We start from the raw sequence: 24960 nt of genomic DNA on the forward strand, positions 1-24960 counted from the left end.
AAATGTTACATAATTCAAAACTAGGGTGAAAATTCTGGATTAGTTTAGCTCCCATTTTGCTTTCAAACCCTCCTTTGCCTGTACAAACTCTTCCCCATCCATTTCCTTCCTTCCTTCCTTCTTTCCTTCTTTCTCCCTCCCTCCCTCCTTTCCTCCCTCCCTCCCATTTACACGGTGACTCTAAGTGGCTTGCAATATTTAAAAATGCTCTTTCTATCCAGAAGGAATCCACTAAAGCACATTTCCAATTACTGTATTGCTTGAAGGTCACCCCAACTTCCCAGCCCATAGAGGCTTACAAGGTATTCTATCATTCTCTGCTGCCCACAAAAGTGCACTGGGCTGAATGGGATGTCCCAAGAGACCAACAGACGATTATTCCTGGACTTGAAAGAGGTTACAAGTATGAATTCAAGGTGCGACCGTATTTGGGAAAGATCCACGGCATAGACAGCAACGTGAGACAACTGTACATCCCAGAAGAAGGTGCAAAAACCTATCACCGTGTTTTGACTGGCATTGTTAATTTAATAGCATGCAGGGAAACCTTTTTAGACTAAAAACTGTACTAAATTTTGGAAGGAAAATCAGAGCCCTGACTTCCAAGCTGTGGGTTCACTTGCTTTCTTTTTCTTCTCCTTTTCTTTTCTCCTGCTTTTATTTTGCTTTGTTTTTCTTCAGGTGGCCTTGAGTGGGATGTATATATATATATTTGGTGGGTGGGGGCTTATTCTTCTTATGGGCAAAAATGATCTGAAACGTCTTCACCTTTCCCTCTGGATCTCTTGGAGAAGCCTTGGGTGGTTGAAGAGACAAGGAGTGTCACAATGGACATGAAATAATGGATGGACGAATCCTGTGTTGCCAAGCAGCTGAAGGGATGGGTGGTCTTGCTTCTGCTAAATATTTTTAAAGGCAACAGGACTTTCCTTTTTTTCTGTTTTTCCTTGAAAACATTTCACTTCTCATTCAAGGAGCTTCTTAGATGAGAAGTGAAATGCATTCAAGGGAAAAGCTGCCTTTTGGAAAAGCACCTTCTGGGCAGCCTGGATGATGGAAAATATCCATACACTTTCCAACTAGTGCTGTTTCTTTTCCTCAGTGCCAAGTGCTGCTCCACAAATCATCAGTATCACCGTGTCCAGAGGTGGGAATAGCACTGTGATCCTTCATTGGGAGCCCCCCCCACCAGATGCCCACAATGGCATCATTAAGGCTTATCAGGTATGGTGTTTAGTTATTGAATACCGAGGAGATGTTGGAAGGATGGAAGCAACCTCAGAGATGGATGATGCAAAAGATGTTAAGGAGTGGAGGGCTTGGAATCTTGACCATGGATGTCTTTATAGGAAGGAAGGCAAGATTGGTTGTGTTGTTTGGTTTCTTTTGTGCTTTGCTCTGTGTAGTTATACATGTAAAGCAGGCCATACGGATCTATGATAATTCACCGCGGCCAACTCATCACAACCAACTTGCCATGGCCAACTGACCCTGGGACAACTCACTGCGGGGACAAGAGTTACACTAATATCAAAGAAATGGTGGAATAGAATGATTAAAGGAAGGATGCAAAAGGACGGACAGAATCAAACGTGAATGACAACAATTAAAATATATTTTTTATTTATTTTAACTAAATAAATCAAATAGTTAAATTGTCCTATGGTGAGTTATCCCATGGCGAGTTGGTTGCAGTGAGTTGTCCCATTCTGATAACAACATCCCCTTTCAAGTGTATTTAAATATTGCTTTTAATTACTTTACTTTAGATATGTACAGTTTTCTTATTGCCTCCTCTTTGTGTTTGTATTTTCTATTTATTGATGTGTTTTTATTTGACTGTACACCGCCCCGAGTCCCTTTGGGGAGAGGGGGCGGTATAAAAATCTAAATAAAAGTAAAAAGTAAAAGTAAAGTAAGTGTTACATTTATTTGTTATTTTAGCTTGGCTTCTATTTGCTAAGCAGGAAGAATCTGATGTTACTCCAAAACATCAGATTGAGGAGCTCCAACCATTTCCTCACTATTTGTCAGATTGAATGGAGCTGCTAGACTGTTTCAGCAACTGTTGGCCTCCCAGAAATTTAAGGACCATCGTTCTTCAGTTTTGCAGAAAGTAACTTGCTTCACGTAATCCAGGAGAGGAGCCTTTATCTCTTACTTTCCCCACCCAGGTCTGGTTCCTTGGCAATGAAACACATCCAGGATTTAACAGAACAGTAGATGGAGACACACGTCGTCTGGAAACAATAGGACTCCCAAGTGGGCATAAATACTGTGTGAAGGTAGCCGCAATCAATGGAGCAGGTGTTGGAGTAGCTAGCAATCCTGTATGTGGCACTGCAGGTCAGAAGTGGTGATTTTGTCATTCCTTGAGACATAGATATATATTCTGAAATTATCTCCTTGCACTTTTCCTATTTTACAGTAGCGTTTGCATAGTGGGGCACCCTTTGGGGGCATCCTTTTGGTTGCAGAGGCTCCATTTTAATATCTTAGTGCAATGGCAGATGTGATGCTAATATGAAATGTGCCAGCTGCAGGTAGTCCTTGACTTACAACCATTCATTTAGCAACTGGTCAAAGTTACACCCATGAAAAAGTGACTTACAACCTGTCCCCACACTTACCTAACCATCTCAGCATCCACCTGGTCACGTTGTCAAATTTTGGGCACTTGGCAGCTGACATTTTTTTATGATGGTTGAAGCATCCTAGTTTGAACATCCCACACACTGGAGCGGACGGCTGGTGTGCCAGCAAATATGGCTCCATGTGCCAGCTGTGGCACGCCTGCCATAGGTTTGCTATCGTGCAACTAGAGCATTCTTGCATGTGCATGGGTTCTTAGTCTCCAGTATGCATGTTGAGGGTCCTAGAACTTACACTTTCTTCAGAGTCACGCCAATCCGTCACCTGAATGCATTTCATTCCAGACCCCATGGTGGAGAAGATGGCGAAGAGCCCAGACTTTCTGTCAGCCAACTATATGCTGGAAGTCGTGCGTCAGCCTGTCTTCATTGCCAGTGTAGGTTCGGCACTCTGGATCATGTTGATGGTGCTGGCGGTTTATGTTTGCCAGCAACAAGCCAGGCAGTTTGGTGGCGGAAGACGCTACGCCCTTGGAGAAGGTAAGGGAGGCCGCCCTTCAGACAACACAGTCAGGGCTCACAAAGGTCAGTCAAAGATTTAGCGTTTCTGTAGATGCCTTTGGAACCATAGAAGAGGGGGAAAATGCCACTTAAAAGCGATGGAGGATTATCTGCAGTGGGGAGGACAAAGAAAGGATTAAATGTCCCACCAATGCCTGTTGTTTCCTGAAATTCCTTGAATAATTACCCCTCTCTGCATAAGTGGTGCCACTGGAGGAAATGTAAGGTTGGCCTGCAGATAAAAACTTGCTTTTTCCTGAAAAAGAGGGCTTATTCAGAATAGCAGAGGGTGCTGTTGTCAGCCACGACACAAACATTGACTGTTAATAAGAACAGGGGAACCCCAGCATCTTACTCTACGCTTTCTTCTTTTCAGGACTGTACCGGAATGCAAGTGATGACACCATCATCAAACACAGGTGAGAGAGAGCTGGAATTGTAAGGATCCAGGATGCTTGTTTCTTTCTGAATATTTATTCTTGGGGGGTTAAATGTCAAAGAATGTATGATGCTATTAAGAGGGAGGGCTGGAAGGAGTTATGGCTGGCCCAGTTTTGTGAAAAAGACAAATGTGCTAATTCTTTTTGTTTCTGTTTTTGTAAAGTGAAGTCAGTGTACAATTATGAGAATTCACCCAAATAATTATAACTAGAAAACCTTTGCTATTAACCAATATAACTTGAGAGTTAAAACAGATGTCATACACTGTTAGGTAAGTAAGCTCCCCGTTAGGAGAATGAGTGTGCAGAGAAGCGTAATTATGTGGTAAGGAAGAACACGCACAAACCAGCCTACAGGGACACTGAATAGTATAAAATATAGTAGTTTACTATGTAGAAATATAGAGGTATTCAGAGGTCAATGTAAAGTCCAAGTCATACACGGTTCAGTCAGTCAGTTATCAATGTTCTCAGCTAAGGAATGATCCTTCGAACACAGTCCAGTATCAAATACCGTCCACTAAGCAATGCCAGCGGGCGGCGCCCAGGAGTAGGGCCTTCTCTGTGATGGGCCCAGCCCTCTGGAATGACCTCCCCGCCGATATTAGAACCACCACTGATCTCTGCTCCTTCCGCAAGAAACTCAAGACCCACCTGTTCCAATTAGCCGGCCTGGCCCAATTATAGTTTTATCCTCTAATCCTCCTGGCAGTTATTTTAAATTCTGGGGTAGATTTTAATGTTGTTTTTAATTTCATCATTATTGTATAGATTTTATGTAATTGGTTTTATGGGTTTTGATGCCTCCTCTATGTAAATGTCTATGTATATGTCTATGTCTATGGTGTTTTAACTTTTGATTGGACACCACCCCGAGTCCCTTCGGGGAGAGGGAGCAGTTTATAAATTTAATAAAATCAAATCAAAATCAAATAATCAGTTTAGCACACAAAGCAGCTAACAGTAGCAAAAGCACAGTAACTCACGATGCATCCATCGATCGGTGTCTAACAAACAGAGAACTAACAGTCATTCTGGCTCTCTCTTATGGCTGCTTGAGGTAACAGCAACCAATCACATTACAGCAGTACTTAAAACTACAGTACTATCATCCTGGTTTATATATTGCTAACCCAAATATTAGCTTACATTCCCAACATACACTTTTATAATTCCACATAAATAAATGGGCATACATAAAGAAATATTGCAGACCTTTATGGCCAACCACTGATGAAGACACGGTATTTAATTTCACGACTCATCCTCTTGTCAAATTTCTCCCTGGCAGGCTAGATAAGAAACAGTTAAACAAATGCACAAGAATCCAGAGACTTCTAGAAAGTAGTTTTACTGAAGAAAATCCTCAAAGTCATTGTGATAGAATTCCAGCAATTAAGCAGTAGTTGCTGGAATTCTATCATAATGGTTTCTTAGATTTTCTGTAGTAAAACTATTGTTTTTAGAAGTTTCTGGGTTGTTGTACATTTGTTTAACTGTTGTTGTTTTTTAATCTAACCTGCCAGGGAGACGTTTAAGAAGAGGATGAATAGGAAAGGAAACATAAATGTTTATCGATGTCTGCCTTGCTTACAGTAAATCTATTGTTGAATTTTTGTGTATGTTTCTTCTCCCCTGCTCTTCAACCTGCTGGACAGTGGTCTCTTGGGGACAGGAAGCCTGGTTTACATCTGTCTCTTATTTTGGTAACAGGATGATCTGATGTTAGGTTATTTTCCTTTGGCTGGGCAAAAAATAACTCTCAAAGCTATCATCCTGAACCATGTAAATGAAGTTATTTGTGTTTTCCCCTTGACTGCAGGATAGACTCCAGTGATTCTCCTTGGCTTTCAAATACATGGAAATCCACATCTGGTTCCAAGAATTACAGTACCAGCAGCAGCCTCAGTAGCCAACTTCTGTGGATGGAATCCAAAGACAGCCAAGAATTCCACAAATCGAGTATAGATTTTTTTTTCTCCTTCATTCATGGCTCAGTTGAAAGTCTTGTTTCCATCTTTATTACATTCCACTACCTTTTAATTAACCTTGTGTGGTAGTTTATGGAGGTCCAGATAAAATCAAAGAATGTGCATACAAAATTCAAGAAAAGCAATATAAAGCCAGGAATAGATTTAGCGTGCAAGGCAATTACCTTTTATATTACTTGGGTTGTTCTTTTATACAACACTTCATGCAAAAGATGTGCTATTGGAACTCAATCTAGAACAGGGCTGGGGAGCTAAACCTTGCAGAAGCTGTGGGCTTCTTTCCAGCATGCTACCTCAATGGGCTGGATGCTGTCCAGGATGTAGGAAAAGTATCTTCCTCTGTTTTTCTTGCATCCTCCCTCAAAGTGGAGGAAGGAGATCCTTTCTCCAAAAAGGAGATAAAAAGAGGTTGGAAATGCACATCCTGCGACTCCTTTTGCACCAGCATCTTCCTATAAAAATGAATAAATTGATATGTGGCTTTCAAGAAGAAAAACAATATTTACATGAAGCAAATATATTTTAATGTTTCTTCTTTCTTCTTCCTCTTCCTCTTCCTCTTCCTCTTCCTCCTCCTCCTCTTCTTCTTCTTCCTCCTCCTCCTCCTCCTCCTCCTCCTCCTCCTCCTCCTCCTCCTCCTCCTCCTCCCCCCCTCTTTTTCTTTCTTATACAGTGTGGATTAGGCTTTACCAATCCTGCCAATTAGTTGTTCACTACTGTAGGGATTTGACTGTAAAGTCAGAAAATCACATGCATCTCTTTTTGCCTTTTGTGTCTTCATTGCCACAGCGGTGTCCTCTGATAGGCAGAGTCAAGGGTCACGAATCCAGACTGTTCCTTTGGTGCCCGATAGCCGCAATAGTAGCCCATATGGAGCTTTCCGCATGAACCTTCCAGCAAAAGATCTCAAGACCTTCTACAGTTCTTTGCCATACCTTTCCAATCCTAACTTTAAAAGTATGGCGTTAACACAAGCTGGTGAGCTCATGTCTCATGGCAGCCAGAACCTGAGGACTGATCGTGCTAGTGGCCAAGGAAGAACACAACAAGGGCCATGGAAGGCAGCTGGTTCCCTGTCCCCAAATTGTAACATCAGAGGATCCTGGGTCAAATATGACAAGAAGGGTAAGGCAAACCCCATTCCCCAAATAACTGAACATGTATCTAAGCTTTACCAAAAGCTTCTTTGAGAGAAACCAAAGTTTATATCCATCACTACCTCGATAAACTATCATGATGGAAGCAATATACAAATTCCGCAAATGAATAAACATTTTATTTTTTAAAAAAAGCAGTCCAAATCTTGCAAGTTCAGATTCAGGAGATGATCCCAGATTCTAAAATGTATCTCTCTCCATCATTTCATGTCATGTAGAGTTTTATATACGGTTAACATCATTTTTAATCCAGAGACTTAATGCTACAGTATTTCCTCATGGAAGACTTGCCCATAATAAGCCTTAATGGTCTTTTTCTGTATCCTGTCAGGCTCTACAATATCCTTTTTGAGGTGTAATGACCAGAAATGTCATTCCGGCTGCAATCTTGTCATAGTATTATAGAAGGCCAGTTATCTCAATTTCCTTCTTAAGGATTCCTAGAGTGAAATGAACCCGTTTCCTTCCCCGCCAAGGCTATTTATTGAATTGTCATCTGGAGTTACTTCTACGCCATAACTCCAAGATCTCGTTGGTGGCCAATCACTGTTGCCACCTTACATTCCATTAGTATGCATCTGAAATCGAGTTTTCTCTCTCTCAAATGTGCTTGATTTTGCATTGCATTGTACTAATCAGCCATTTTCAATCCCTTTGGGAGATCTTTGCACTCTTTCTCTTCTCTTTTACTGCCCCAAATAAGTTAATATCACTTGCAACTTAATTATTTCAGCTACCCAAGTCCAAACAAGTGAAAAAGCTTTGGTGTCAATGCAGATCTTTATGGAAGGGATGCCTATACGCTATGCATTTCTCCATTGTGGAAATAAAGTCCTTATTACCTGCTCCTTGTCCTTCCACTTCTTGAACCAGTTATGAGTCTGTGAGAAGTCTTGTCCAACTCAAAAAGTCACGGGTGCCTTCACTGATTGCTGCCTTCACCCACAAGATCATGAAAATGAATAAGGGCATCTATCTAAATGTCAAGAGATTTCCTGCAGGTAGCCAGAAATGGGGGAAAAAAACACGAGTTCTCCTTGGTTGTAGCATCTCTCCACACTCACCCTTCCTCTTTGCAAGGGGACTTAATTGAATTATCTCCAAAGTTCAGGTACAGATTTAATGCCACAGCTTTTGTGGAGTGTAATAGAAAGCCTCATTTGCTTGCTGCAGCTGCTAATTGCCAGGAGCGATGCAGAGCGACTCATCCACTCTGTTAAGGACACAGCAAGGGCTGAGTTACTTGGAAATTAACTTGGCAGCTCAAAGAGCATCCCTATCTGGGGAGCCTGTTACAGCTTTGGCCTTTCTACCATGTCAGAGCCTTTAGCCACCAGCTGCGGTTTTATGAATCGAGGGAATAAGATTTGTGCACATGTAGAACCCATAAGTGTAAATGCCTACTCAGGAACATGCGTTTACTTACACGTTTGTATAGATATGATTTCTCACTTCTTATGCTCAAAATCTCCAGAGTCCTTTGGTGGAATCTTGAAATGCACACCACCTGACATTCGCAAGGAATGTGTTTGTAAGGCCTGGCAAGGCTGCCCATCTATTACATTTCATTGAAGGCTTTTTCATCCTTATTGTGGACCATCTGCGATTTGACCGAAGTAGCTCATGCTCCTCTCACTGGGAAGTGCTGACTGTCACCCGGTGTGGACTCCAAATCTTCCGTTTCATGGGCATCAGTTTCCTCTGATTCTTCAGATCTGTGACTTGGAGTATCTTCCCGGACAAGTAATAACTTCAGTATCTCGATCATCCTAGCTTGACCAATGGTTGATCATTGCAACAGCATGAATCCAGGTTGATCTGATAGGCACATACTATCATAGAAATCTCTTTATCTTTCAGAGCTGCAACAGGTGCACAGCACACCTATGTCCCCATCTGGATTCTCAGCAGATTGGAGCAACCATAGTAGCCCGAGGAGTGTTGTCAGTTCTGGAAAGCATCAAAGAGTCCATGGTAAGAGAAGAAACATTTGCCTCACTGTTTGGGGCAAAGACCCCATCAGTTGTAGATATTTTGTTAGACTGGAATCCACCATTTGATTTCTAAGACATTGCAATGACTTATCTGGACTGATTTCAGTAGGATAGAAGGCTAGGCAGAGTGCTCTTCAAGCATGATATATGGGAAGAAGTAACACACATATGGTGGGGACTGAGTACAATACATTTAACATGGTCCTTGGCTCATGTGATTGTCCTCTGCTGCTTAGTCAGGTATAATAGGCACTTAGGTCTTCCAGGTGAGATCTCTTTAAACACTTAGATCCCAACAGATGTAATCTTGGCTGGCCATGTCGAGTTTCTGTCATCTTTGAGTTCATGTGCAATTACTTATCCCCTTTCTGTCCCCTCTTTCCTTCTTTCCATCTGCTGAAAGAATGGCCTCCTTTTTAATATCACAAGCTTAGCTGTGGAGGCAAATAGGAGAGAAGAGAAGCAGTTAGTATTTCAGAAACCAATCTGCTCAAAGAGAAAGTCTGACATGCCCTTAATATTGTCTTCAATATTTCATTTTCACATACACCGCCTGGAAAAATGGAAGGGAATTTGTATTCCAGATGCAAGCCAGTTTACTGGGGGGGAAGACTACTTTTTACATCTTGTCACAGAAAAGCTATTCAGAGAGAAGGCCGGTGCAATGAGCCCTGTTTCTGATTGGTGCAACAGAGCCACTAACCTAGTTTTAGTTGGGGAACCAAAATGCAAACTGAAGCCCAACTATCTTTCCAAACATTTCCCCGAAATCTGGCAGTGCGGTTTTCAAGCATTAAACAAGAGGTTGTTTTTTTTTTAAAAAAAAAATCCCTTGATATTGCAAGATGATGTACCACAATCTATATGTTACAACAGTTAACTTTATTTCTAAGTTGCCCAGTAACTGCTGTTAGTTTTAACAACATTGATTAATGCTTTGTTCTAGAAATTTGGGGAGTGCAACGTATGTGTGTGCATGAGTATGGGGTAAGAAAATGCATATATGCATGATCGCTTGGTCTAGTGCTTAAGACATTAGGCTACAAACTGGGAGAACGTGAGTTCTAGTTCCACCTTAGCCATGAAAGCCAACTGGGCAATCATGGGCCAATTACCAGGAGACTGTGAGTTCTAGTCTGCCTTAGGCAAAAGAGGCTGGCTGGGTGACCCTGGCCCAGTTGCTCTCTCTCAGGCCAACTCACCTCATAGGCATCTTGTTGTGGGAGTTGTAGGAGGAAGAAGGAGTGTTGGATATATTCTACATATTAAATTGCTTATTAAAAAAAAATAAAGGCAGGATATAAAAAAATAAATGGCTATTTTAAAATGAAGCTTTAAAAATCTTTTACAGACATGACAAACCACATTTAAGTGAGCAAACAATTGTAAGAAAAGTCATATTTGGCACACTCCTATTTTCCCTACTGTTATCTCTGACTTTAGCGCTTTGCAATCTGATTTAAAATTCTGAAAATATGCAAAGCTGTCGGCTAGTCCAGGTAACGGTATTGTGGTGGGATTGGTTTGGTAGACTTTTAAAATAATGCCATCTCATGTCTTGTTTTTGTAAGCGTTCTTATTGGGTTCATGTCTCTAAGCTGATTCCATCTCTCTATTCCAGTAGAGAGCAGCAGAGTATCACTGGATATTCATTGAAACCTCAGATTTCCCCCAAATTCTTTTTTAAATAGGAGGGTCATCTTAGATTCAGCTGGAAATATTTTAATAGAAAGGGGTGATAGGGTTCCCCCTCCCCATCTTTCATTCTTCATTTGGAGGTGGGGAGAGGAGGGAGAAATCATTTGAAACTCAGGATCACCAAATGCTTTTATTTACTCTGGTACCCTGGATTCTTTATTACCATATTGCGATATGATTTTGCCTGTAGAGAAACTGCTTTTTCTATTGTGATTGATCATCCCTCAATAAATGCTGAAAACCGAAGTTGAGCATTGCAGTGGGAAAAAAAATTAAAGACAAGAGAGCTAATCTCTGTGGTGCCTTCCTTCCTAAGCTTATGTTTATTTTACTTAATGGCTAATTCTGGACTGCTGCAGGCAACTTGTTTTTCCTCTGAGTCTTTGACAGCATATGTGAGAGAATATGAAAGCAGCTTCTATTCTTTTATCTCATTCTCAGATTGTTTTTGTGCTAATTTTATTGTTGCAAGATGATCAAGAACTACCTTCCTTCCTTCCTTCCTTCCTTTCTTCCTTCCATCCATCCATCCATCCATCCATCCATATGCCTTCCTTGCTGCCTTCTGCTATCTGATTGGAAAAAGTCCCCAAGAAAGATGCTCATTCAATGAATATGTAGAAAGTCAAGGTGAATGAAGAACAATAAGTAGTTAATTGTACATGACATCTACCTACCGGTATATGCCTCAAGAGTGCCAATGTTTTGAGGCCATCCATGAGAATCAGTTCTCCAGATGGGAGGGAATGAATGAATGAATGAATGAATGAATGAATGAATGAATGAAAGAACGAAGGCTTTCCTTTTCTACCTACAGCAAAAGAAAAAGATCAGAAAAGAAAAATTCCATGGAATTGTTGAATGGATCTAAATGCAAACCTTGTATGCTTGCAAAAAACCAAGGTCTCCCCCTCTTTAATATTTATTGAACTCTGTTGTTTAAATACTTTTCCAATTCTCAATAATTCAGCTTTAAAGAGCTCTAAAAGTGAAGGTAAGACTATTAGATACTATTTGAACAGTGTGTTTATATAGTCTGCTCTGGTGCTAAATATATGCAACTCCTTGTGTACTTCTGTGCTTTGCTGCCATTGCTTTATTATGGGATTCTCACTGCCAGATGAGCCTTGAGCTGAGAAGCTGACTCTCCAACCAAGAGGCCACTTGGAAGCCCTTTCAAATGCTTAACGAGGCACCAGCATTACTACTGATGAGGATTTTCCTTGTAATCTATGTACAAGACCTCCAACACACCTTTCCCTAGTATCCTGTGTCCATAGATCCTTCTCGGTTATTCATGAAGTAGTGTCTGCAATGAATAGTCAATCTGGCCAAATTTGACCTTCTGGGAGAAAGGATTTAAGGGTGTGACTCACAAAAGAGCTTTACAAATGGTTGTGATCAGAGGTGGTATTCAGATGGTTCTGATGAGTTCTAGTGAATCAGTAGCGGAAATTTTGAGTAGTTCAGAGAACCGGCAAATACCACCTCTGACTGGCCCCGCCTCTTGTTAAGTAAGTAAGCTCCCCATTAGGAGAGCGAGTGTGCAGAGAAGTGTAATTAAAGTGGTATGGAAGAACATGCACAAACCAGCATACAGATACACTGAATAGTATAAATAATAGTAGTTTACTATGTGGAAATATAGAGGTATTCAGAGTTCAATTTACAGTCCAGATCATACACGGTTCAAGTCAGTCAGTTATCAATGTTCTCACTTAAGAAATGTTCCTTCGAACACAGTCCAGTATCAAATAATCAGTTCAGCACACAAAGCAGCTAAAAGTAGCAAAAACACAGTACCTCACAATACACCTATCAGCGTTTAACAAAACAGAGAGCTAACAGTCATTCTGGCTCCCTCTTATGACTGCTTGAGGTAACAGCAACCAATCACATTACAGTAGTACTTAAAGCAACAGTACTACCATCCTGGTTTATATATTGCTAACCCAACTGTTAGCTTACATTCCTAACACCTCTGATCTATTTACTGTCTCCCGAGTCCCAGCTGATCGGCTGGGTCTTCTTTTGTTGCCCTGCACAGAAGAATGGAGCTGGAAAGCAGATTAGTGGGGTGGGGAGGGAATGGGAATTTTGCAGTATCCTTCCCCTGTCACGTTCACCAAGTCACGTCCACCAAGCCACACCACGCCCACCAAGCCATGCCCACAGAACTGGTAGTAAAATTTTTTTGACTCCCACCATGGATTGTGATGCTGGTTTGTATTATGTGTGCTCTTAGAGCATTCAAATGCCCCGATGAAAGGCTGATGTATATTTCCAGGACAATCAAGCAATAAAGCTTTCCTTGAAATTTACTACATCAGATTGCAGGCAGTGTGGTGTAATGGTTAAAATACCAGAGTGGGAATGGAGAGTCCCAGTTCTCATCCCACCTTAGGCAGGGAAGCCAACTGGGTGACTTTGGGCTAGTCACTCTCTTTCAGCCACAGACTGGAAAGTGAATATATCTGTTTGTCCATTCATCCGTCCATCCATCCACGAAGAAGATAGTGACAAATCCAAATTATGTTTCAGATGCATTTAAGGGTAAGGTTCAAAGAGTCAATCAGGATAATTCTGTGATAAAATGAGTGGTTCCTAAATCAAGAAGAATGATAGAATCGTCAGAATTGTGTTGAAAAGCTAAAACAAAGCTGTTGAACCTTCTCCAGAGGCACCTAAGGGGCCATTACAAAAAGGGGAGCTACTCTTTTACAGGCCCACTAATGCAATGAGCAGATTAAAAAAGGTCTCCCTTGATGAGTTCCAAGGGCAGCCAGCAAGAGAGGAAATGGCTTCTTTGAGTAATCAGGTGCCAAATCAAAAGCTCAGCCAGAAGCAGCAGAATGAACCAAATCACTACTTTAATACTAGTTGCTCTCCTGAAAGACTGGCTCCACACACGTCATTTAACATATATTAAATTTTATTTCCTTCTGCTGATAAGCAAGCTAAAAAATGTCTCAGGCTTGCATTCACAAATGTGTTTCCTTAGAAGGTATAGAAGACTATTTTTTCCTTGGGAAAGAAACACTCAAGAGGACAAGAGGATAGAATCCATAGTTTGGAAAGACCACCGGAGAAGGCCTTCTTCTGCATTATCTTCCACAGATGATACAAATTAGCCAGTGACCAGGAGGACACCATTGGAGGGACCTTTGCATATCCAAATGGCCAGTCAGGTTCATAATAAGAGAGGGAATCTCTTAGATAGTTGGCCATTGAGTCGTTTAGACTTCAAAGATTAGTACTGGATTGAATAATGCTTTGGAAGAACTGATAAAGTTGTGGAAATCTTTCATTGTGGCATGCAGGATCCCATATCTTGCTCTTGCTAGCAGCCTAACTGCTGTGTCTTTCATCACTTGAAATCACTTCCATTTTTCAAAGGGAGAACATGTTTTTTTATTTATTTATTAAATCCGGAAACTGCCCATCTCCATCTCAAGAGCATGTGTTGCCATAATAGTTGCGGACAATCAGTTTCCAAAATCATTTCAACCTCCCTATTGTGTTTATTTTATGGAGTCCTCCACGAGTCAATTTCTCTTTCACTTTGATCTATTTAATTCTGCTCTTTATGATTCCACTTGTCCAGGTTGTATTCTGTTGATGTTACTGCTGCTTTTTCTTTTTGAATTTATAACCTGGGGCAAATCACTGCCAGAGAACCCAAGAAATATCTCAAATGCAGTCTGCTTCTTTAGGAACTACTGAAAAAGCTCCGGTCTGAATTTTTGGAGGGCAGCTAACTGTGTGAATAAGTGCTGAGCCTAGATGGTCTCCATTTTCTAAAGCAGCGGTCACCAACTGGTGGTCCATGGACAACTGGTGGTCTGCGAGAAAATGTCGGTGGTCTGCAAAAAAATTATTTGCATTTTTTATATTGCACTAAATCAGGGGTCCTCAAACTACGGCCCCTGGGCCCGATACATGCAATGAATGCTTGTGTTGCTGCAGAGAGTCTTCTCCTCCGGGGTCTTTTTGTGTGGGTTGGAGGGGAGCAGAAATTCCAACTTGGGATCTGCTTCAGCCTCCTGGTGCAGGGCTTTGGGCGAAGGCTGGAGGGAAGTGCTGCTGATGGCAAAGAGATGGAGGGCCTTGTTCCAGTGGGACTGTATCATGGCCTGGAAGTGGCTGACCATCTCAACCTACCTGGCCTTACACTCCTGCAGGTCTTCCCTCTGCTTGGAAAACCTATGCTCCTAGTCCTCAGTGAGGTGCTTCTGCTGAGTCTCCTTCTCAGTCAGATCCAATTTGAACTGAGCCAGCGGTTTTGCCAACTCTTTCTCATGGTGGCTGGCTAGCTCCAACAACTGTTTCCTGTTGGGGCCCTAAGGACCCCAGGTGGGCAGACAAGGAGTGGCTAGGAGGGGACGGATGAGTAGGGGCTGACGAGGTGCCCCTCAACATGAGTGACATTGAGTTGGCCACGCCCACCCAATCACATGGCCACCTAGCCACGCCCCACCTAGCCAGTCATTAGGCAGATCATATTAGTGGTCTGAGGAATTTAAAATTATAAATTGAGTGGTCCTTGAGGTCCAAAAAGTTCTAAAGTATGCTCCAAACTCCCCAATGGAGAACATGGTCAGACATTGTCATTGGTGCAGACGTCTATCATCAATCTGCTTCTTTCCTATCCAGCAAAACTGACAGGGCTTTCCCACGGCCGTGTCTGTTTAAGTGACCAATACAAAGATAGGCAGAAAAGACAGCAGCGGTTAGCACCAATTTGAGACTTACTCAGGGGATGGCATCAGAGTGTTGCGCGTGGGCTGGGCAGGTAATGAAGCATCTGGGGTCAGCATCTGGTGTAGAATAGCCAAGGGAATATCTCCTCCTGTTGCCTTCTAAAACAGGGATAACAGAAATGGTGGCAACGCACCTTAATTGACGTGTAGGAGTGCTAATTAAAGCAGTTTAAAAATGCATGTGTGATTTCAGCCTAAATGTCAGAAGCAAAGAAAATCTTCCCGAGGCACGACTCATATTCTTTCCTTGTGCTTCCTTCGGTTTAAAACTGGATTGGCACCAGTTACTTGCTGAAGTCCAGAGCTGAACACGTAATAATACACATAATGGTCTGAAATGGAGAGTCCTCTGGCTTAAAAAAACCAAGGAAGGTACTGTATTTGCCTTACGAAACAAGCAAACAAGGACAATACGTTATAGCCTGTACTATGTTACAGGATCCATTTCTTGAGCCTCCGTGGACAACTTCTCCAGAATTTTTGATCTACAGAAGACACCTAATTGTAGAAACCAGCTTGTGAGAAATGCTGTAAAAGTGTTATGGCTTTAATCTTTTCCCCATCGCTGCAGGAAAAGATTTGCCTATCATTTTGTCCAAGACTCAGTTGGCATTTATTTGGACCTCTCCTCTTCTTTCTTTGATGGACTCATAAAATGTATCCTAATCTGGATTGGATCTACCCACCCAGAGGGGCTTTGGGTGGCTATTTAATGAGACTTTCAGGGGGAAACATGTTTGCAATTTTCTACAAGTTGGCTCATCTTTTGTTTGCTGGAGATGGGAAGGAAGCAAACCAATTCATGTGCTTATCCAATGATTTTGTGTGTGTGTGTGTGTGTGTGTTTGTTTGCTTGTTGTGTATTTCCCAAACAATGTTATTATTGTATTGTTACTTTTTTTTCAAAACTCTTTTAAGCCATTGTACACTGCTCAATGATTTTGATCATTTTGGTAAGGTGCATTATACAAAAATGTAATAGTAATAATTTAAAGGGACTAAAGTGGAAGGATTTGATTTGGACATCAGCAAGGGAGCTAATTGCTTGAGCCAGTTGTCCAATATGGATAAATCATAGGTGGTGGGAAGGTTGCCATTTGTTGATCTTTTCCCCCCTCTTTATATTCCTTCTTAGGGAGAGCGAAAAAGGTGCTAAAAACCTACAGCTCCTCCAAGTTCTCACTGTGCAGTTCACAAAATGGACCTTCACTGCCACCGCCTCCTCCTATTCCACCCGGTTTTCAAGCTCTCCAAGATTCCAGCACCAAGCAAGAGTAAGATGGGATCTGAATATTTTGGTTGTTTATCTTAATCTCAGAGCCTCTTTCTGCAGCCTCCTTCTACCTGGTACACAAGGTGAAGTTGATGCAAACTTCACAGATGCTGGATTATTTGAGACTGAAGCAGTAGTAGAAACTCATAGCAATGAATAAATACTCTGAGACAGGATCCTAAATATTACTGATTGGATTTTTAAACCAAGCACCGAAATTAATATTAATAAAACACCTTGAATTCAATTAAGATATCAATAGAAATGAATATATGTAGATCAGGATTAAATTATGGAATCTTCAGAGGTCTCTGACGTTGGTGGTTTGCTTGCAGATGTTGCATTACCTGACTAGGAAAGATCATCGGTGGTAGTGAATGTGGAGTTAGTTTCTTGCATATACAGCGGCTTGCCTTGCCAGTGTTGTTGAGGGCGTGGTTTTCTCCTTGGTAAGGAGGAGGAGCTAATCAAGGAGAAACCCACATCCCCACCAACATTGGCAGTGCAAGCTACCCTTACATACAAACCCCACACTCACTAGACCTGATGATGTTCCCTAGTTTGGTAATGAAACGTCTATATGCAAAGAGCCAAGCTCTGAGCAAAGGGGTTGGACTAGAAGACTTCCAACTCTGTTGTTTTGTTAATAACTCTGCTAAAGAGCACTCAGAAGCCATCATTTTAAAAACACTTTCCTCAGTTAAAGTTAAGCTAACAACTGATGACCCAATACTTCACTTGTTTTCATACTCGTAAGGTTCTACATTTAGGCAACAAAAATGGAATGCACAGGTACAGTATAGGTGGTACCATGCTCAATAGTAGTAACTGTGAGAGGGATCTTGGAGTTCTAGTGGACAACCATTTAAATATGAGCCAGCAGTGTGCAGCAGCTGCCAAAAAAGCCAACACAGTTCTAGGCTGCATCAACAGAGGGATAGAATCAAGATCACGTGAAGTGTTAATACCACTTTATAATGCCTTGGTAAGGCCACACTTGGAATACGGCATTCAGTTCTGGTCACCACGATGTAAAAAAGATGTGGAGACTCTAGAAAGAGTGCAGAGAAGAGCAACAAAGAGGATTAGGGTACTGGAGGCTAAAACCTATGAAGAACGGTTGCAGGAACTGGGTATGTTTAGCTTAAGAGAAAGAAGGCCTAGGGGAGATATGATAGCAGTGTTCCAATATCTCAGGGGTTGCCACAAAGAAGAGGGAGTCAAACTATTTTCCAAGGCACCTGAGGGTAGAACAAGAAGCAATGGGTGGAAACTAATCAAGGAGAGAAGCAACTTAGAACTGAGGAGAAATCTCCTGGCAGTGAGAACAATTAATCAGTGGAACAACTTGCCTCCAGAAGTCATGAATGCCCCAACACTGGAAGTCTTTAAGAAGATGTTGGATAGCCATTTGTCTGAAATGGTATAGGGTTTCCTGCCTAGGCAGGGGGTTGGACTAGAAGACCTCCAAGGTCCCTTCCAACTCTACTATTGTATTGTATTACTTGAAGACAGCCCAGGTGAGAATGAGCAAGATGGTGGTTGGCTTGCAACCCCCTGCAGAAGAAGGTCTCTTCTGCTTCTCCTCTAACTTTTGATAGAGAGCCACCTTGCAGAAAACTCTGCAGAGTTCATCCTTTGCTGACTCATCTCCTGGTTGTGCCAGATAGTAGTATAAATTGCCTGCTCCTTCCTCTAGCACCAAGTAGGCAAATCTACATACTTTGCATATTATTCAGAGGCACCCTTATGATGGATCATCAGGATGGCAGGAACAAATGTGGCTGGGAAATGAATCCCAACTATTCTGTCTCCCTATTTTGCACTTAAAAAGCTACAAATCATGGTATATGATTCCCTGCCTGGCTAGAAGGGAGCATTTCTCATCGAAGGGGGGAAGGCCTCTGTACAAGTGCCCAGCTATTTAAGTAAATGGGCAATTATCATTCCAGGCAAGTAAATCAATCCATTAGTGAAATATCAGCTGACTCCATCCTTTTTTTGCTGCCCCTTTGAATCCCACATTTACGTAGAGAAAAACGTTGTCCTTGGATCTTGCATGAAATAATGTTGGTGTCATTTTAAATTTATGGGCAATTACACAATAATTGACTGCTCTATTGAAAAATTCATTTGGTAGCAAAGGAGAGCAGAGAAGAGTTTGTGTAACAGGAGTGGGTGAAGTACATTTCCTGGGGCTTCTCCTTTCTTTGACATCAGGCTCCTGTGCATGTCCCAAATGTCTCTTTCTGGTCATGGAGAAGAAAAGGTTGGTCTGTCCACCCACTTCGGATGATCCCAAGGTTACAGATACACTCAAATAAGAGGAAAGGGAGCAGATCTCATTTCATATAAAACACTTGCTTCTTTTGTTCAGCAGTCAAGATATGTTTGCTTGCCAAAAGGGCTGCTTGAGCATGGAGCTAAACTCTGAGCGCATGGATGAATCTCAATGTCTATATATCTGGTTAGGATTAGATAGGTTAAACAGAATAAGTCTACATGATGCTACATCTTGCTTCTCTATTTACAAGGCATGATATCTGTCTTACATATGTAAATTATGTGATAGTCCTTTCTTTCTTTTTTTCTCTTTCTTTCTTTCTTTCTTTCTTTCTTTCTTTCTTTCTTTCTTTCTTTCTTTCTTTCTTTCTTTCTTTCTTCTCTTCCTACTTCCTCCTCCTCTTCTTCCTCTTCCTCCTCCCTCTTCCTTCTCCCCATTCTGGAACTCAATTTTTCTTCTCCTACAATAGATTTGGGCCCACTCTAATCAATCATGAGAATTATTGTGCTGATAAACAGAGGGAGAATTGGACAGAATCCTGAACCTCTTTTCATAATATCTTTTCTTTATTTATTTATTTATTTATTTATTTATTTATTTATTTACTGCGCTTCTAGACCGCCCCCTCTCCCAAAAGGGACTCGGGGCGGTGTACAGTCCACACAAAAATACATCATAATATAATTAAATAGCTGAACAATTAAAATTGTTAAATAGGTAGAGTTAAATATGGAGGAGGTTAAAAATATGGAGGAGGTTAAAAATACATATTCATATATTTACCAAGAGTCTAGCTCAATTCATAGGAAGCTTCATCTACTGTACTTTTAACGGCAACAGGTGGAATGGGAAGTTCAGAAGGGGACCTTCTTCTTAGTTTATCAGTATGTAAAGGAGACAGTAGAATGTTTGTATTTTCAGACTTGCAAGATTTTGTTAACATAACTTTAGAATACAGTTATCAGCCCCAAACCCAAAGACAACAACAGTGAAATCCTATCAACGCCAATCCTTTATTAGCCTACTTCTAATGGCAGAATCTCGCCAAACTGAAGCTATGACTTTCTACCCTAATAGATATATTATTAGGGTGGATGGACTAGAAGACCTCCAAGGTCCCTTCAAACTCTGTTATTCTGTTATAAAATAGATTGAATTATGGGATTGCCTTTTTAAAAAAAAAATCTACTCACTAACACATAATTTAAGAATTTGGGTAGTGTTGGATATAAGAAACTAAACACTGAACTTCTAATACACAGAAATGGTACATGAACAGTCATATCACAGCCCATTTTGATTGCTCCTCTCTCTAAAACTGTCTAGAGGATTTTTAGAAGGGAACATACTGCTGCCTCTTAGTAACTCTGCCCCATCTCCTTTGATTTTCTGACACTGCAGCTTTTTTTTTTAAGCAGAGAAGAAATGCAGTTATTTAATTTTATTTATTGATTTAAAAATCTTCCTATGTCACTTATGGTTAGAATAAATCCTTTCTGATGTACCAAGTAAAAATATATAAAGCATGAGTTATGCCATTACATAAAATCCAATTGAAGCATCCATATGATGTTGCTAAACTCAAGACAAGCAGCAAATATCCAGGGACGGGCTTGGGCAGAGAGAGATGTCTTAAGGATGAAGCAGACACATTTTAATTTCCTCCAAGAATTGTCTTGTTGAGTGGATATCTGTGTGATGTCACTTGGAATGTAAGTTGGCAGCTGTAGCTGAAATTTGAGTGGGTGTTGTGCCGTCTAGCGTGCCTGCTCAACTAAGTGGTATATTGGTTTTGTTTTGATAGAACAAGGGGATGACTTCTAGATAATAACAGCAGCCTGGTAGTGTCTCTGCTGCTTGAATGATCTTCACTATCTCTGCCCATTATTATGGGAGCTAGCAAGATGCTGACTTTAAAACTCATCAAGGAGAGAACTAAGTTAGAACCAAGAACAAATTCCCTGATAGTTAGAACAATTAATCAATGGAACAGCTTGTCTCCAAAAGTTGTGAATTCTCCAACACTGGAAGTTTTTAAGAAAGATTACACAACCATTTGTCTGAAGTGGTATAGGTTTTCCTGCTTGAGCAGGGGGTTGGACTAGAAGACCTCCAAGGTCCCTTCCAACTATTCTATTCTATTCTATTCTATTCTATTCTATTCTATTCTACTCTACTCTACTCTACTCTACTCTACTCTAGTCTAGTCTAGTCTAGTCTAGTCTAGTCTATTCCTTCTGAGATCTATTCCTGTGTGATTTAAATGAAACACATAAACAAGTATCATTTTCAGTTCTTTGAGAATAACAGTAGCAACACCTGGAAGCTTTTATCGGACACTGAACTGAAGTTCACACAGGAATGCTATTTTTAAGGTGCCTGTTTCAGGTTTGTGTAAGGTGACAGGCACAATGTACTGACACACAAGTGACAATGGCTGTTGCTAACTTTGCCTGCTCTTGGGGGGGGGGGTAGGGAGAGGTAGAGAGAAGGGCTGAGGGACAGCTTCGCAAGTGATGGTGCAGCTCCTGAGGTGGAAATGGGCATGCTTCCGGTTCTGAAATCACTCACAGCTTCGGGCAGACTTGTAAAAATCTTCAGTTCAGGAAATCTGCTAGAAATATGTAATTGGGCCAAGGAGGTGAGAATGGTAGGCTGGGCTCACTGTCAGAGGCTTGCTATCTAGCTTGATCTGCTGGGGAGGAGAAAGGAGTCCCTGCGGATTTCACTCCGCTAGTCACTGTCAACTTTAGGGGTCAGTTCTCATCTCCATTTCGAGGCCATTGAGCCAGTTCTGTCTAAAGAAATTTCTGCAGTCGTGTGGCCAGTCACAGAGCTCTGTTCCCTTCCCATCAAAGTGGTACCTATTTATCTACTTGCATTTGCATGCTTTCAAATTGCTAGATTGGCAGAAGCTGGGTCAAGTAATGGGAGCTCACCCCATCATGCGGTGCTCGGGTCTCGAACCTCGGCAGTTGACTTTCCAGCTGAGAAAACCAGCATCTTAACCACTGAGCCCCCGTGCCGCCCCTGAGAAGGAGAAAAGGGGTGGGATTTTTTTTTTTTTTTAGCATTTCTAAGTTCTGATGGCATGGAATCAGGAGAGGCAAATAGAACTCTTGGGTAGCAGCAGCATCTCTCTTGGGCCTCCCAGGTTCCTTACCTGCCAGCCTCAAACATTGCCCTCATTTCCAAGAATGTTCTTTGGTCCCCTTGTTGGATGTATAGAAAGCAAAACTGGTGGAAATGATAGCCCCAGGGCTTTATCTGCAAATCTCTCTGCTTGTCTAACAAAAAAGAGAAGATTAAGTTATGTAGTGAGGCAGGAAGATCTTTCTTTCTGGGAAGAAGCATTAAGCACACCCTAACCAAACTACCTCCTAGTACAAAGTTCAAAGTTCAGTAATAAGAGTTTATGGAGTAATGGGCATAAATGGTACGTGGGTATTTCCTAATAGGTCATGTTCACCATAACAATAGCATTAAGGCTTAACTGCTCCATAGAGCTTTATTGAACTCTCTGGGTGGTTTGCAATGTCAAAGCACTGTTTGCAAATTGCCTCCAACAATCTGGGTCTACATTTTAATGACCTCAGAAGGATCCATCTGAGTAACCTTGAGTCCCGTCAAGATCAAACTCCAGACTATGTTTCTTTGTTTATGTTTGTTCATTGGATTTATATGCCGCTCTTCTCCCAAAGGACTCAGGGCGGCGTACAACATTTTAAAAAAACCCACATATTACAAAAGTTAAAAAGGAAATTAAATAAAGTATCTAAAAACAAACCCGATTAATATTAACAATAAAAATTTAAAAATTAGATAAAAATTAACAATTAAATTAATCATTTATTTTATTCATTCCAGGCCGGCTTGCTGGAAAAGCCAACTTTTTAGGGCGCGTTGGAAGGACCGGAGGTCGGGGATTATGTGAAGCTTAAACTCTATGAGCAGAGTTTGCCTGCAATACTGTACTTTAACCTCTGTGCCACCTGGGCTCTTGGGTACCAAATCCCCACTGGGCAGCCATTTTGTGAGAGTGCTTAACAATCTGCAGCTGACATTCCAGTTGTAGCCACCAAATAGCAATTGCTGGGGAAGGGAATTCATCTTCAAGGGGTTTTGTAGGTACTGAAACCAGAGGGCTGTGATTAGAAAAATCAAAGCCAGCAATACCCTTTTCATTTCCCCCAAAGACTCAGATGTTCATAAGTGAGAGGACTTGAAGGAGTCTGAACTCTAAGATTCCAGATCAGCCTCCAGTTTTGTACTCAACAAATCCTACGATTCCCACTCATACACGCCAAAACATGGATGCACACTCCTCAAAACAAAACAAGCTAAAAACATAGGGAAATGGCCTCTTTTCTCATATTTTGAGTTGTTCTTTTGTCATTTTTTTTAAAAGAGAGAAATTATTTGCCAGTCATTTACTCTCTGTACTTGTTGCCTGTCCCTCAGGTGCTCCTGTACCTGCTATCTTGATCCCCCAGAGGACTTCATGAACCAGCAGCTGGACAAGGATTCTCTGAAGACAGTCAAAGAGTCCCCGGGTGAAAACCAGTCCTTCCCCACTTTGCCTTACAACCAGTTTTCTGCAGCCCCAGTCCCCGTATCTCTCAGCGATGACCAGGAGACAGTTCTCACCCCAGAAGAGGTGGCAGAATACCTAGAACTCAGTACAGAAACTGACTGTCAAAGGTAAACATCTACCAAACATCAAATGTTCAGTAAGAAGAGTTTATGCGAGGACAGGCATAAATGGTCCAGAATGGCACAACTTGGTGCAGCCAACTAACTGTGGACAATTTGTGGTGGGCCAATTCAACAATTCAGTTTAAACATTTAAAATAATTTTAATTTTTGTCGTTCGCAATTTCACTTTGTCCCTCCTTTTGTATCCTTTCTTTAATTTCACCATTTCTTTTATATTCGTGTCCTGTCCTTGTCCTGTGGCAAGTTGTCTTGGTTTGGGTTGGCCATGGTGAGTTGCCCCACAGTGACATGGCTGCAGTGAGTTGGCCACGCCAAGTTGGCCATAGTGAATTTTCCTATACCCTAAACAGTTTTCTCCCTGGATATATCCCTCATTGTGTTGAGAAACATAGAGTCTGATGCATCTTTCAGATTTAGTATTCACTCCATGTCCTCTTTATCTAATCCTAACTTTGAATCATTCTATTTTTGCTTCAAGAGCTTCATTTTTAAACAAGTGCACATCAGGTGGCATATGGTAGATTTATTTTAATGTATTATTTTGTCCAATATGTTCTCTCTTTTTTTTTGCATGCTATACATTTTAAGGTTATTTTTAATTCCCAGTTACGTGCCTACATGCAGATTCCATCTAATATGTGTATTTATAGTCAGAAAAAAATGGAGATCATGCATTGGAAACAATGAGAATGTTAAAATTGAAACTTGGTTCTTCTTTAAAATTCCCAACACAAAGTTGCAGTTGAGTCAAGCTCTCCCTGGCAAGCTGGAGGGGAAGAAATGAAGAGATTTATTATAGAAAAATGAAGAAGCCATTATAAACATTTCTCCTCCTCATAATTAAAACCAACTCTAGGACAGACAAATTTCATATATTCTTTGTTTCGTGAACAGCCAGATAACTACCAGATCTGGTTACCATGTTTCCCTGAAAATACAACATGTCCTCATAATACAGTTGTTGAATAAGCACGAAAGGCGAGCGGAGTCGTGAGGAGAATCAACAGTCTTTATTGAACAGAACAGTCTTGACAAAATACAGGAGAGAATTCAATGCAGGGTTCGTCTGACAGCTATTTATACGAAGCTGTCAGACGAACCAGCCAATCCCCAAGCCAGAGTTTCCCCGCTCTCAGCCAGGTCGCGTCTTAGCCAATCAGACGCGACCTGGCTGTTGCTAGTGCAGAACCCGGCTGTCAGGGGAAATTCCCTGACGTCATCTGCCTGGACACAATAACAGTCATGCCACATTTTTCTGGTGGGCAAAAATATAAGCCCTCCCCCAGCATATAAGCACCCTGAACCACCACCACCACCTTCGGCCAGGCAGAGCGCCACTCACCAACCTAGCAGTAACCCGAAGGTGCTAAGCCGTGGTAACCTGGGGGGGAGGCAAAGGTGATTGCGTTCCTTGGCACCTTTGGGATACAGCTAGGTTGGTGAGCAGCGCTATGCCCAGCTGAAGAGGGGGGTTGCTGGGCAGCTGCTCTCTTGT

The 24960-nt window shown here is 41.5% G+C and overlaps 1 protein-coding gene across 2 annotated transcripts in view; it reads left to right on the top strand.

Annotated features, from left to right (window-relative positions):
* The window catches only part of ROBO4 (roundabout guidance receptor 4), a gene marked incomplete at its 5' end in the record, with an annotated part of 62806 nt that overhangs the window by 24547 nt on the left and 13299 nt on the right, over positions 1–24960 (top strand). For both annotated transcript variants that reach the window (XM_081961077.1, XM_081961078.1), the window contains 10 exons: positions 267–486; positions 1103–1224; positions 2175–2346; positions 2937–3131; positions 3529–3571; positions 5415–5554; positions 6373–6708; positions 8601–8714; positions 16328–16466; positions 23211–23450. In XM_081961077.1, the coding sequence (XP_081817203.1) occupies positions 267–486; positions 1103–1224; positions 2175–2346; positions 2937–3131; positions 3529–3571; positions 5415–5554; positions 6373–6708; positions 8601–8714; positions 16328–16466; positions 23211–23450 (1721 nt within the window). The remainder of the gene's footprint in view (positions 1–266; positions 487–1102; positions 1225–2174; positions 2347–2936; positions 3132–3528; positions 3572–5414; positions 5555–6372; positions 6709–8600; positions 8715–16327; positions 16467–23210; positions 23451–24960) is intronic.

Source organism: Natrix helvetica (assembly GCF_964273705.1).
Source record: "Natrix helvetica genome assembly, chromosome: 8".
NCBI classification, from domain to species: Eukaryota; Metazoa; Chordata; class Lepidosauria; order Squamata; family Natricidae; genus Natrix; species Natrix helvetica.